The sequence below is a fragment of the Gymnogyps californianus genome, chromosome 17 (assembly GCF_018139145.2).
Source record: "Gymnogyps californianus isolate 813 chromosome 17, ASM1813914v2, whole genome shotgun sequence".
NCBI lineage: Eukaryota > Metazoa > Chordata > Aves > Accipitriformes > Cathartidae > Gymnogyps > Gymnogyps californianus.
Window position 1 is genome coordinate 617,826 of NC_059487.1, and position 12,098 is coordinate 629,923.

At 44.6% G+C, this 12,098-nt stretch overlaps 1 protein-coding gene across 1 annotated transcript in view; it reads right to left on the minus strand.

The window, feature by feature from the left end:
- NDRG3 (NDRG family member 3) overlaps window positions 1-12,098 on the minus strand; it is a 64,157-nt gene that overhangs the window by 25,073 nt on the left and 26,986 nt on the right. The window contains 2 exon segments of the mRNA XM_050907238.1: window positions 5,203-5,238; window positions 9,426-9,531. Coding sequence (XP_050763195.1) covers window positions 5,203-5,238; window positions 9,426-9,482 — 93 coding nt within the window. The 5' untranslated portion in view covers window positions 9,483-9,531.

Below are 12,098 nucleotides of genomic sequence, written 5' to 3' on the forward strand. Positions count from 1 at the left end.
CAAGCATACAGAAAGCAAAAGTAATGTTTAAGTAAACCCCATGGAAGGATTGTGCTCATACGTTTAAAAATAAAAATCATGTTTCAGTCCAAGTCCAGCTAGCAAAAGCTTTCCAGAAATCAACACTGCAGTTTTACAGAAAACTGAGTTTTCAGATGGAAAGCCAGTGATGGGAGGAATCAGAGGAAGAGCTTTCCAAGAAATAAGAATAATGAAAAAAAATTTCCAAAATAAAATTCCATTTTAATCATTTTTAGCTTTACAGTATTTGTCGCTGTGATGTCAGCAGAAGTCAAAACCAGTACTTTAGTGCTGACACTAGTTTTAATAAGATCAGGGGCAGCTCCTAATTTAGCAGGCATTAAAAAAAACTTACTTTCTAGATCAAAACATCTTCTGTGTTGTAATTAATTTCACTCCAGCACTTTGAACAAGAGAACAAAAGAACTCATTGTACAAATCAGAAGAACAATGGTCCTCAATATCCTAGACAAAACGTTTCAATGCTGGTAAGAACAGCTCCCGTTATTCATACAGAGAAAGCAAACCCTTCCTCAAAGTGCTAACGTTTCATGTTATTTCATTACAATAAACAGAAGATGCTTTAAAACATCTTGTATTCAATGCCACTGTGCAGCAATCACAAGCTGGCTTTAATGATTTCATTAAAAAATGAACACAGTTTTGATTCAATGTCTATGACATTAGCAAATGCACATGATGGATATTTCAATAACCTCTCAATAGCAGAATACCATCTCCTATGGCACAGTGAGCAAAAATAAAGCAAAGAGATTGGGCAAGGATAAGCAAACTTTAAAAAATGCAGATTAAAAAGCTTCAAACAAATGTACTTGTGGAAGAACTTCTCCAAAATTGAATCAGTAAAAATATGGGCTTATTGAAAAGTTACACTTTCAGTGAAAAAAGTGGCAAAAAATTCCTCATTGAGGTCTGTCATTCACTCTTCAAACATTTTGCTGTGTTTTACTCTGGGCACGGGCAACACCGAGTAACTCTACATTTTCAATTAATTCCAGCAATGCATAGAAAGTTGTTGTACAGGGAAGCTTTAATTTCTTTCCTCCATGGGTTTATGCATGTCTTGTCTTTTCTGTTTTGGCTGAACTCTGCATGTCCTGGACTTAGTTATTCCCACCTCTTCTATACCTTGTGAGCTTTCTGCAAATACTCTGCCAAATCCCAGGCCCACCTCCACACCCCAGGTCCTCTTCTGCATGGTGTCTGCTGGAGAGCAAAACACTTCTCTCCCCTCACGTGGGTGGGAGGAAGCAGAGGCAAAGTACTAGGTACAGATCAGATCAAATGCTAGCTTATGTCAGACTGAAACATAACACAGATTTATTTGGATAGTTTTACAAATATATCAGCATATTCCTTCATTGGTATTTAAAGCAAATCACCTGGAAAAAGGGGAGAGATTTAGGCGAACACAGAACACGTACTTCTCAAAGCAGCTGAAGAGGGTCTGCAGATAATAATAAAAGCACAAGCACAGCTCTATTAACTGTGCAGGTCACCACACCATCTGTCCATCAGCAACCCAGACCATTTAATCCACCATCTGCCCGTGAACATTAGAAGAAGCCAAGCCTAGATTTCATTAGGGTTCATCGAGCTTTCAAGTAAAATGTAGGTCTCAGATTTAGCTTAATACATGTTATTTCTGAGAATAACCTAGATTCATATTGATAAAGACCCCTAAGCCACCATGCTAGCTCTCCTTTTTATCTCCATTGCAAATGGTTATCAGATTATGTGGGGGTTGTTTTAACTGATGCCTAGGCAATCTGTTATTTGTCAGGGTTAATTGCAGTTGCTTGTAGATGAACAGTTTAAGAAAACCAGGGCACCTGTATCTGAAAGTCAGCTGTATCAGAAAAGCTAAAAGCTTCTTCACACCACATTCATCCACAGTAACAAATTTCAGAAGCAAGAGGATGCTTGCTCTGTTGACTTTACCTAGATCTGATCCTGGCAAGTTATTCAAAACTAAAACCAAACACACTGGGAAATTAATAGAAATGATCTTACAAACCTTAAATATACATGTAACCTTGAAAAGTAACACATGTCAAAGCTTTACAGAAAACAGCATGCCTAGAGTCAGTGACAGTACTAACGATATGAAGAAGCCAGAAGGAGGTCTAGAAGCATTGCAGGATGAACAAACACTGAGGCCGGCTGTGTTACTGCTCCGGCTGTACCCAAGGCAGAGCTCTGCAGGGGCATCGGCCAGTCCTGGGAGGAGCTGGGAGGGACTTAGAGCAAATCACCTCATGGCTGACGGCACAGAATAACACAGGCTGAAATAACAGAGGACTCACTCCAGTACATCAGTGTCTTGTACTGGGGAGCTCAAACTGGACCTGCGCTGTCAACAGGGTTGCCACCAGTGCTGACAGAGGGCACCCCCTTCCCTCGCCCTGCTGGCTGCAGCCTTGCAAACGCAGCCCAGGATGTGGTCGGCCCCATGCAAAGCCACAGCTTTATCTCCATTTAAAACAGCTTTTTTTGGACCATTAGAAAAATAAAAGGGCCTGAAATGCAGGTCTTGCATCACTGGTGCCATGCTCTCATACTGCAAACACTACACTGTATAAGATAATATAATCCATCCCACAAACCCCCTAAATTTTGTCTTAAAACCTGCCAGGTCCCTTGCAGCTGTTACTGCTATTGGAAGCTGACCGAGAACTTCACTGCACTGTAACTGGAAACCATCTTCCAGTTATAAGCCTTCATGAATCTGTGGCCAGTTTGTGTGTGTTCTTGTAAAACTGAGATCCTCCCCAAGGCTCTTCCTCCCTGTGAAACTCTGGAGAAATTAAACCCGCGCCTCAGCCTAAGCGCTTTTAAGTCTCTCTTTACATGATAGGATCTCCCCTCTGAAAGCCCTAGCAAACTTCTTCACTTCGAATTCCCCCTTCTCAAATACTGGTAAGCAAAGTCACACCAATTTCGCAGAGGCCTGAATGTGGCAGCTGGACGTGCTTTGCCAGATGAAAAAGCAGCAGTAATTTTTCACAGGACAGCACAAGAGCTCAACCTCCAAGTTTAAGTACTGTTCCTGGTATTAGCAACTGAGGCAGAAAATCCAAGGACTCAAGGCACCATCTATCCTCTCTGACAGATTTCAAACAGAGACTTAATCCAGCCCTTGGGGGTACCTTCCAGGTAGGATGGGGGGCCAAGCCAGGTATGCCCTGAAACCACACCTTGTAGGGAGAGACACTGGAGGAAGGTGAGGCTGGGACAACATTTACAGTCACAAGAGACACTGTGTTAACTTCTTGCTAAAAAAAATATTCTACATGAATTCCCAAGAGGGCTCCCGGAAGGAACATCTTGTCCCCTGCCCAACTGTTGCCATGGCCACCAGCTCACTGCTGATCTAAATCAAAGCACAGAGAAGCAACAAGCACATCCCCAGCCCGGCGCTTCTGAGAGCCCCTCTCCCTGGCTGCAGGGCCGCTCGGCAGCTCTTCCCGCAGCTCAGCCCCAGGGTGGACAGGGAGCCGAGACAGCAACGGTACCGGGACATGCCAAGCACACATGAGTCGGTGGTTGCAGCACTGTGTTTCTCTGGGGCTCACACAGCTTCAGATTTGGGGCATTTTTAAAGAAGGGTGCAAAGAGGCTCTGCTTGTTGAAGGAAAGCGTAGAGCGAAAAGGCAGCAGCAACGCACAGCTCTGCTACAGGGACTCCTTCCTACCTTCCCACTCTGCTCCAGCTCCCAAGACCATACTGCTCACAGACAGGCAGGGGACGGGCAAACCCAGAGCTTTGCTGGGTCATTACAGAATTTGCAGTGAAGGCTAATATGCTCAGGCACTGTATTTATTCTTTCCAATCATGGCAGACAGGCCTCAGTAGGCAGCGCCCGTACTACCTAACGCTCTTACTCAAAAGCAATGCACCTATTTTTGCCCATTACCCATCTGACTTGGGAGTACACTGTACCTCCAGAAGAGATGGAGAAGATGCAGAAAGACAGACGGAGACAAGACGGTACAGGCAAGTGTTTTAAACCCATTATCTACCTTTATTAAAACAGAAAAATCATTGCCTAACACCGTTGCCACTTCTAAGACTCAACACTAAAGTTACAATGTGCTAAGATTAGTAATTTTTATACTTATGGGCTTTAAGATAATACTAAAACTCACAATGAATCAAGCTAAAGCAGTACAGTGACATGTGCCTGCCCAGACAGGGTGTACTTTCAGTGTCTGATATCAAGAGATGGAAAAAATACAAACGATCTTCTTAGGACTGTATTTGTTATATTCCTGTTCTGCACAGGCTTGCAGAAGGTTTTCTGGAATCATCCACATCAACAGACTTTTATTAAAAGCTATCACGTGATGTTGACAGCTCTACGCCCTAGCCGCACCACTGGTGTAATACAGCAGCGAGAGCCTGTGCCAAGCAGAACACTATAGACACAGCAGCCTCCTACAGCTGAAGAGAAAGAAAAGCCGCTGGCTGCATATCAACATGCTGAGTGGGAAGTCAGCAAGGTAATCCAGCATGGTAAATGAGCCTGCGCTCTACAAAACGCACCACGTAATCTCAGTGCTGTGCTCCGCCTAACAAAGAATGTGTCCTCTGTCTTGGATGCTTGTGGTGCAACCGCTTCTCTAAAAGGATTATTCCTATAGCAACCAGAGCGATCAGGCTCATCTCCACGCTACTCTGTCAGGTGAATAACCTCCCAGAAAATGACCACGGGCTTTGTCATGACCCAGGCCCAGCAAAGCAGGGGTGCTGTATCTGGGGCAGCTCGGTGACTTCCATCTCCTCTCAACACAAATAGACAGAGCATGCATGCTCCTCCTTTCCTAGCCAGTGAACCAGATAGGATGTGACAGAGCTGCAGCTCTTCAGCATATTGCATGTTTCCAAGAAATTGCTTTTCAGGAGACCAGCCATCCTGCGAGATGTCGTGGAGCCTCGGCAGAGCAGTCCAGGTCCGCACCTCAGAGCTCAGAACAATGTGCTCTGCATGAAAGGCTGAAGGGCAATTTCTGCCAACTGGACACATTCAAATTCTTACTGATTAAACCTTAACAGGAGCTAAAATTAAGATACAGAGCTTTTTCATCTCTCTCTCTCAGCATTACTGATAGGCCATGGGGAGTCTGCCCACGGACCCTTGTCTCCTGCACGTGTCTTACCTGACAGTCGAAGTCCTGGAAGTTGCGAGCCGCATTCTGTTAACAAAAACCAGGAGAAAAAAAAAAAAAAAAAAAAGAGTTCAGCACAGTACCCCAGAACACCCGCAACAACATCATGAAAGTTCCCCTCAGAGACCTCTGCTTCAGCACAGTCTAGCCTGACTGCAGTCAGGACAGCAGCGAAACGTGAGACCCGTACAAGAAAACTCCATGCAAGTTCTGCCCATTACCATACAGCAAGGTTGCCGAGGGCTGTCCCAAGGCTGTCAACTAAGGAGAGTACCTGTGCACAGAGCTGAGAGTTGAGAGCATTCGAGCGGGGACAGATGCATGCAGGAAGGACCCTGACCAAAGTCAGGCTGGTTATGAGGCTGGGTTTTTTCTGGCCCTGGTGCCCATTATCAGTTTGAATGCAAAACTCTTGAAAGGACTACCACTAAGATCTCACCTAATGAGCGCAAGAAAACAAGCTCTGCAGTCAGCTACTCTGCAGTAACTGCCGTGTGCACGTATTGCGCCATGGCAAATGCAGCGACCTGTAAGCTACTGGAACCAGAGCGCATGGGAACTGGGCTCAGCAACTGACTTTTCCCAGAGGGTGACACCACGCATACAAGCGAGCACAGTAAGTACAACACACGTTTGGCATACTGCAAGTTCGAAGGTCTGCAGTAACTTGTCTGTATGCCCACGTGCTTTGTAAGACTCTGTCTCTGACCACAGAGCAGGTTACGCTACTGAGTGCTGTCAAATGCTGCAAAAGGCTGAGCAAATCATTTGAGACAGCATTCTAGCTTATGTATTTTAGGCATAGCACGTTAGTGCTAAAATTACAACTAGGACCACATATGCACAACAGAAACACCCCAAATGTTTCTTCTGGCTGAGCACCCTAACTCCTCTCCATGTGTAAACAAATGGCCCTGTTTTCCTCCCCCAAAGCTTTGCCACATTAGCAAGAACATAGGTTGCTACCTACATTCTTCAGTCTGAGACGTTTAAGTTGAGATGTCTGCAAATCTGTTTTAAGAATCCCCCTGGTGTTAAGTATTGAACTGTGTCAATGTTTTGAACGTGATGTGGCACAAAGCACCAAATCCTCAGGATGGGGGAAAAGAAAATAAAAAGCAGCCCCCTCTTATTTCAGTTTGAGATCCTGAAGTTAGTTGAGATTTCTGACAACTCTGCCAATGCCTCTTTCCCTGCTCTGTTAAATGCAGACAGTAGAGCCTTCTCATCTACCAGGTGATAAAGAAGGTCAATTCAGTCATCCAATGCCACAGTGATTAAGGACTATAACAAAGCCTATGAAGAAATGAGAAACTTCTGTATCTGGCACTGGACTTGGCTGGTGCACGCTAAGTAAAGAAAAGGCTGGTCTGAATTTGTACTGAGAAAAGTGCAAGATTCCCCAAGCGGGGAGTGGGGAGGAAACGACACAAAGCAAAGAATGAAGGTCTGCAACTGTGTTGCTTGTTGTCAGGGTATACCATGATGCACAAGTAGCATTACTTGTCCTGACTCCTGGATAGTTGATTTTAACACATCGAAATTTGACTTTAAACCATTAATCTATTTAATTGTCTTAAGCTGAGAAAGTTTAAGATTAAGGCAAGTTTTTCAGGCCTCTGAAGGTGTGATGGCTGCACCTCAAAGGCACAGAGCTAGCTGGAATGACCCAATCCAGCCTACGGGCTGTCCATTCAATCTCCTGAATTAAGCTGTTGCATTTCAGTAACTTTTCACTGAGGCTATATTAATAGTAGTCAAAGGTGCCAAAATATGGACCAGACAGAATAATAAAGTGTCATTGGGATAAGTTTTCTGATCAGGTTACAGGCAGTACTCTCTTTTTCTCTCTCTTTCTACTAAATGGGAACATTTGAAGTTGATTTTCTTTCCCAGTATGAAGTCACTGCATTTTACTGAGCCTGAATGAGGTGAACATATATAACCTAATGTATTTTACTTCCCTGCACTTGCTATTAGGCTAAAGTTACACACAAACATAAGAGTGTTTGTATCCTTTAAAAGTCAGGCTTGTAATTTTCTGCTGACTTAGATTTGAGACAAAACAAAGCCAGGACTCAGTAGTCCCTAGTGGCATTTCCTACAGTTCAGACAAGTGAACAAGGTATGACTTATTTCCATTTCCCAGGCAATTCCACTGGTTTCAGAGTTTGAGTATTAAGACACCAGAGCTCCTTTTCTCTGTACAGCAGCCTTTGCATCTGAAGAGTTCATGAGCACTCACTCATCAGCACCTTAAGAGTTTTACTGTACTATTTCTGGCCACTAATCCATGCTGGCTCAAACTCCTACATCTGAAGTGGGCTGGTCAGTAAAAATCTTAATGAACTGCCAGCTCAAGACTTTTTGGACTCTGATACGCTGCACAGAACAGCACGTTATGCCACCACACCCATATGCTCCATAAACTGTCTAAAAAGCACATGTGTATTATTTCAAGCTTGAAAGCATTAATAACGGCCAGACCTCAAGAGATGGTAGCTCCCTGAGGCGTTTCTTTTGTTAAAGTGTAAAAAGGAGAGCCACAGCACACTTCTCTTCCCATGCAGTGCTGAGGATGGTTCTGGAGCCACTCTATGCATTTTTTCCTACTGAGATAGTATATACTTCCTGTAACTTCAGAACTGAGTCAACGAAACCAAATATCACTTTGTATGTGCCCTTCTGTAGGCTGGTTAACACCACTGGGCTGTTTAGGCTTACTCTGCAATTAAACCAGAACTGTCCCAGCTATTAGATAAGTGGCTGTGTAGATGACACCACAGCAAGGACCTCATGGGACCGATCAGGCAATACTTGACAGAGAGACTGAAAACGTATAAAGTGAAAAACACTTTGTTCTGGCATGCTTCAATACCTCCTACTTAGGTCAGCTCACTGAAGCAAGGGAAATCTACTCTCTTGAACTCAAACATGGGAAGTCCTAGGAGAATCATGAGCAAGATCTGGGGCACTGCATTTAGGAAGCTTGTCTTCTGTAAACGTTTATCTCTCATTTTGAAATCATAAACTGTTTTCAAGGCCTTTCTGTATTTTTATCTGCTGGTCTACACTGATTTTGTTCTTCCAAGACTCACACTCCCTGGAAACGTTTAAAAAAATTATGTTTGGGCTATGGTGGAAGCCTAGTAGTCAGCACTAGACTGTAAGATTAGGCAGCTGGACTATAGATTTCAGCTGAATTTTTAGATTTCACAAATACTAAACAGATATGCTAGCACACTAAGGAAATGAGCAAAAACTAAGCAGCACAGACTAAAACATAGCAGAATTTCAGAGATTTCAACCATTTTGTGTGGGAGTCTGCACTACACAGCGCAGTCTTCCGCAAGCACACAGTGAATGGACAAAGCACCATACGCCTTTGGCAGCACAAGCTACTTCTTGATGTCAGCCATTAAACAGCAAAGCATTGGGAACTGCTTCACATACCATCAAACTTGGCTGTGAGGTATGGAAAGTGACCAAACCACATTGCTCATAATCACAATTTGCAGATGCAAGATTGTAGATCTTGTTGGGATGGCCCGTAACGACTTAGGCACTCAGAGCAACAGTTTGTGGCAGAATCCAGTGAAGCTAGGGCTTTCCTAAAGCCCAGATGGCTCTCCTCCAGCCCACAGAAGACAGAGTGAAAGCCTTAAACAGCTGCTGCAATACAATGATTTTCCAAAGTATTGCATGAATCTGGACTGCTCTAGCTAGGCTCTGCAGATATTAAAAGGAAACGGCTCTCCATTACTAAATCCAGGGACACAGGGTTGTTTTGGGGGTCAAAACACAAAAGGATAATTTAAGACAAAAGATTTGAAATGAAAAAGTAAAAAAAAGAAAATGGGATACAATCCAAGGTTTCTCTAACAAGCAGGAACTTATTACAGGTTCTGCAGCTCCGCCAGGTCAGGAATGGTATCACCTTTCCAATTTCTGCCCTGCCTTTGTAAATCCTCAGTACAGGCATGACACACTGTTTGGCTGGGACTCCAAGCTTACCTGAATTGTGGCGGTCTGTCTTTCCCTTTGAGACTTTGGAAGAGTATGTGATGGTGGATTATGAGAGTGCAGAAGCATTTACTGTTTTTCAGTACTTAAGGTACTTCAAGCTATAAACAGATTCTGGCAATCAGGGCTCCTTGCCAGACACAAAGTCAGCCAGAGTACACCTGTGAAAGCAAAGGAGCAGCTAGCATTACCTTATCATTCAGGAGTGGTTTGATCTCTGTCAACTGAACATCCTGCAGTTCGTCCATGGTGCTGTAAGTGGAGCCAATTAATCCTCAGAGCAACAAATGGGTGATTCTGAAACAAAGGCATATTGTTAGAAACAGTATTAGAAGAGATCATAGAATCATAGAATCACAGAATGGTTTGGGTTGGAAGGGACTTTAGAGATCATCTAGTTCCAACCCCCCTGCCATGGGCAGGGACACCTTCCACTACACGAGGTTGCTCAAAGCCCCATCCAACCTGGCCTTGAACACTTCCAGGGAGGGAGCATCCACAACCTCTCAGTAACCTGTTCCAGTGCCTCACCACCCTCACAGTGAAGAATGTCTTCCTTACATCTAATCTACATCTACCCTCTTTCAGTTTAAATCCATTCCCCCTCATCCTATCACTACATGCCGTTGTAAAAAGTCCCTGTCCAGCTTTCTTGTAGGCCCCCTTTAGGTACTGGAAGGCTGCTATAAGGTCTCCCCAGAGCCTTTTCTTTTGCAGGCTGAACAACCCCAACTCTCTCAGCCTGTCTTCATTGGAGAGGGTGTTTCATCCCTCTGATCGTTTTTGTGGCCTCCTCATCTGTACCCGCTCCAACAGGTCCATGTCTTTCCCGTGCTGAGGACTCCAGAGCTGGATGCAGTACTCCAGGTGGGGTCTCACAAGAGCGGAGTAGAGGGGGAGAATCCCCTCCCTCGACCTGCTGGCCACGCTGCTTTGGGTGCAGCCCAGGATCCGGTTGGCTTTCTGGGCTGTGAGCGCACATTGCCGGGTCATGTTGAGCTTCTCGTCAACCAACACCCCCAAGTCCTTCTCCTCCAGGCTGCTCTCAATCCACTCATTGCTCAGCCTGTATTTGTGCTTGGGATTGCCCCGACCCATGTGCAAGACCTTGCACTTGGCCTTGTTGAACTTCATGAGGTTTGCACGGGCCCACCTCTCAAGCCTGTCAAGGTCCCTCTGGATGGCATCCCGTCCCTCCAGCCTGTTGACTGCACCACACGGCTTGGTGTCGTCGGCAAATTTGCTGAGGGTGCACTCCATCCCACTGTCCATGTCACCAACAAAGGTGTTAAACAGCACCAGTCCCAATACCGACCCCTGAGGAATGCCACTCATTGCTGCTCTCCACTTGGACATCGAGCTAGCCAAAGAAGGCTTTAAGATCTTTCATTAAACTTGTATATGCTCAAACTGAAGTCTGAAAGAAGCTTGTTCTCGGTGTGACACACAGCACCTGTAACTGTAGAAGGCAAACAGCCATGCTTGCACTGAGTGTGTCAGTTATGTTGCTCCTTACCCTGCACATTGCCTTGCCCATTGAAAGCTGTCCCTGAAAGCTCGGGCCTTTCTACTTAGAAAGTCTGGATCCACTTCCATGCATTGCTGGTACTTCAGCCATAGTCTGCCTGGAAATGAACTGGAAATGACTGGATCAGTAGAGTGAAAAACTGTGTTCAATATGCGGGAATACTGACATCTCACTGCCATGCCTGACACACCTTAACCACAGCATCCAGCCACTAAAGACAGGGCTGTGCCTGTAACCCACAAGACATGCAGCCAACACTGCATTTGCACAAGGGGGACAGAGGCGTGGAGATCCAAGTACCTTGTTGGCAGAACATAAGACAGCCCAGAACCCAAGGCAGCCCTTGTTTTATGAGGTGGGATATAAAAACAGCCCCCAGCTAGTCCTGGTCCAGTTGAACATGTGCAGGGTAACACTGTTAACTGTGCAGCCCAAACAATCATTCTCCATCAGGTGCTGCAGAGTCATCAAAGGAAAGAAAAAAATGTAATCAGCAGTATGTGAGGTTGCCATATGTCTATGGGAAATCACTGCTGCCACAGAGTCAGAGAAGAAATCTTCTAGTACAAATATAGCAATGAGGATGGAGGAAAAATATGGCAGAGTTTACCAGGGATTTAATTTTTATTCTAGAGGTTCTACCTGCGTTTCCAGGCAGGAGAATTTCTAGAGCAGGCAGTTGCAGCAATATGAAGAGGGCTCTGGCAATAGGAGATGATCACGCCTGATGGTGCAGGTTATTTGGTTGTTCAGGAAAACTATACATATTACTGTAGATGAAATAAAAGAAGTCATGGACATAAGTAGGGACAGGAATAGCCATGTGGTGGGCTTCCTGGGCGTTAGCGGAGTGTGTTAGAAAAAGAATCTCAAATACTGTCACAAATCAAATTCTTTGTCCAAGATAATATATTGTTGCTAACCATGGAAGAAAAAAAGTGGAAAAAGAATATTGCAACTGTGCTTCTCCAGCCACCTTAATTCCACACAAACATGCACTGCCCCAGGAAGGAGGGGTTCCCCTCACCCCAAACGCTGTGCAAAGCTGCGTGTTCTCATCATCCCCCTTTGTGCCAGGACTAACATTGGTGTGGCTGAAGCCAGTCTGGCACAAAACAAATCATAATGCCTTTTCCCTTTGAAAATCAGCCATAGCAACTCCCCTCTCTTTTAGCTCCTTTGCTTTGGGACACTTGAAATTATTCTTTTTCAGATTTTTTTTTGCTGTAAAACACATCAGTTGTGAGAGTTCCAAGAAACCAGTTAATTTACAGGTAACATCCCCCTTACCGCAGAATGAATTTTTATTCAAAAGAGCAGTAAGAGTCATTATATA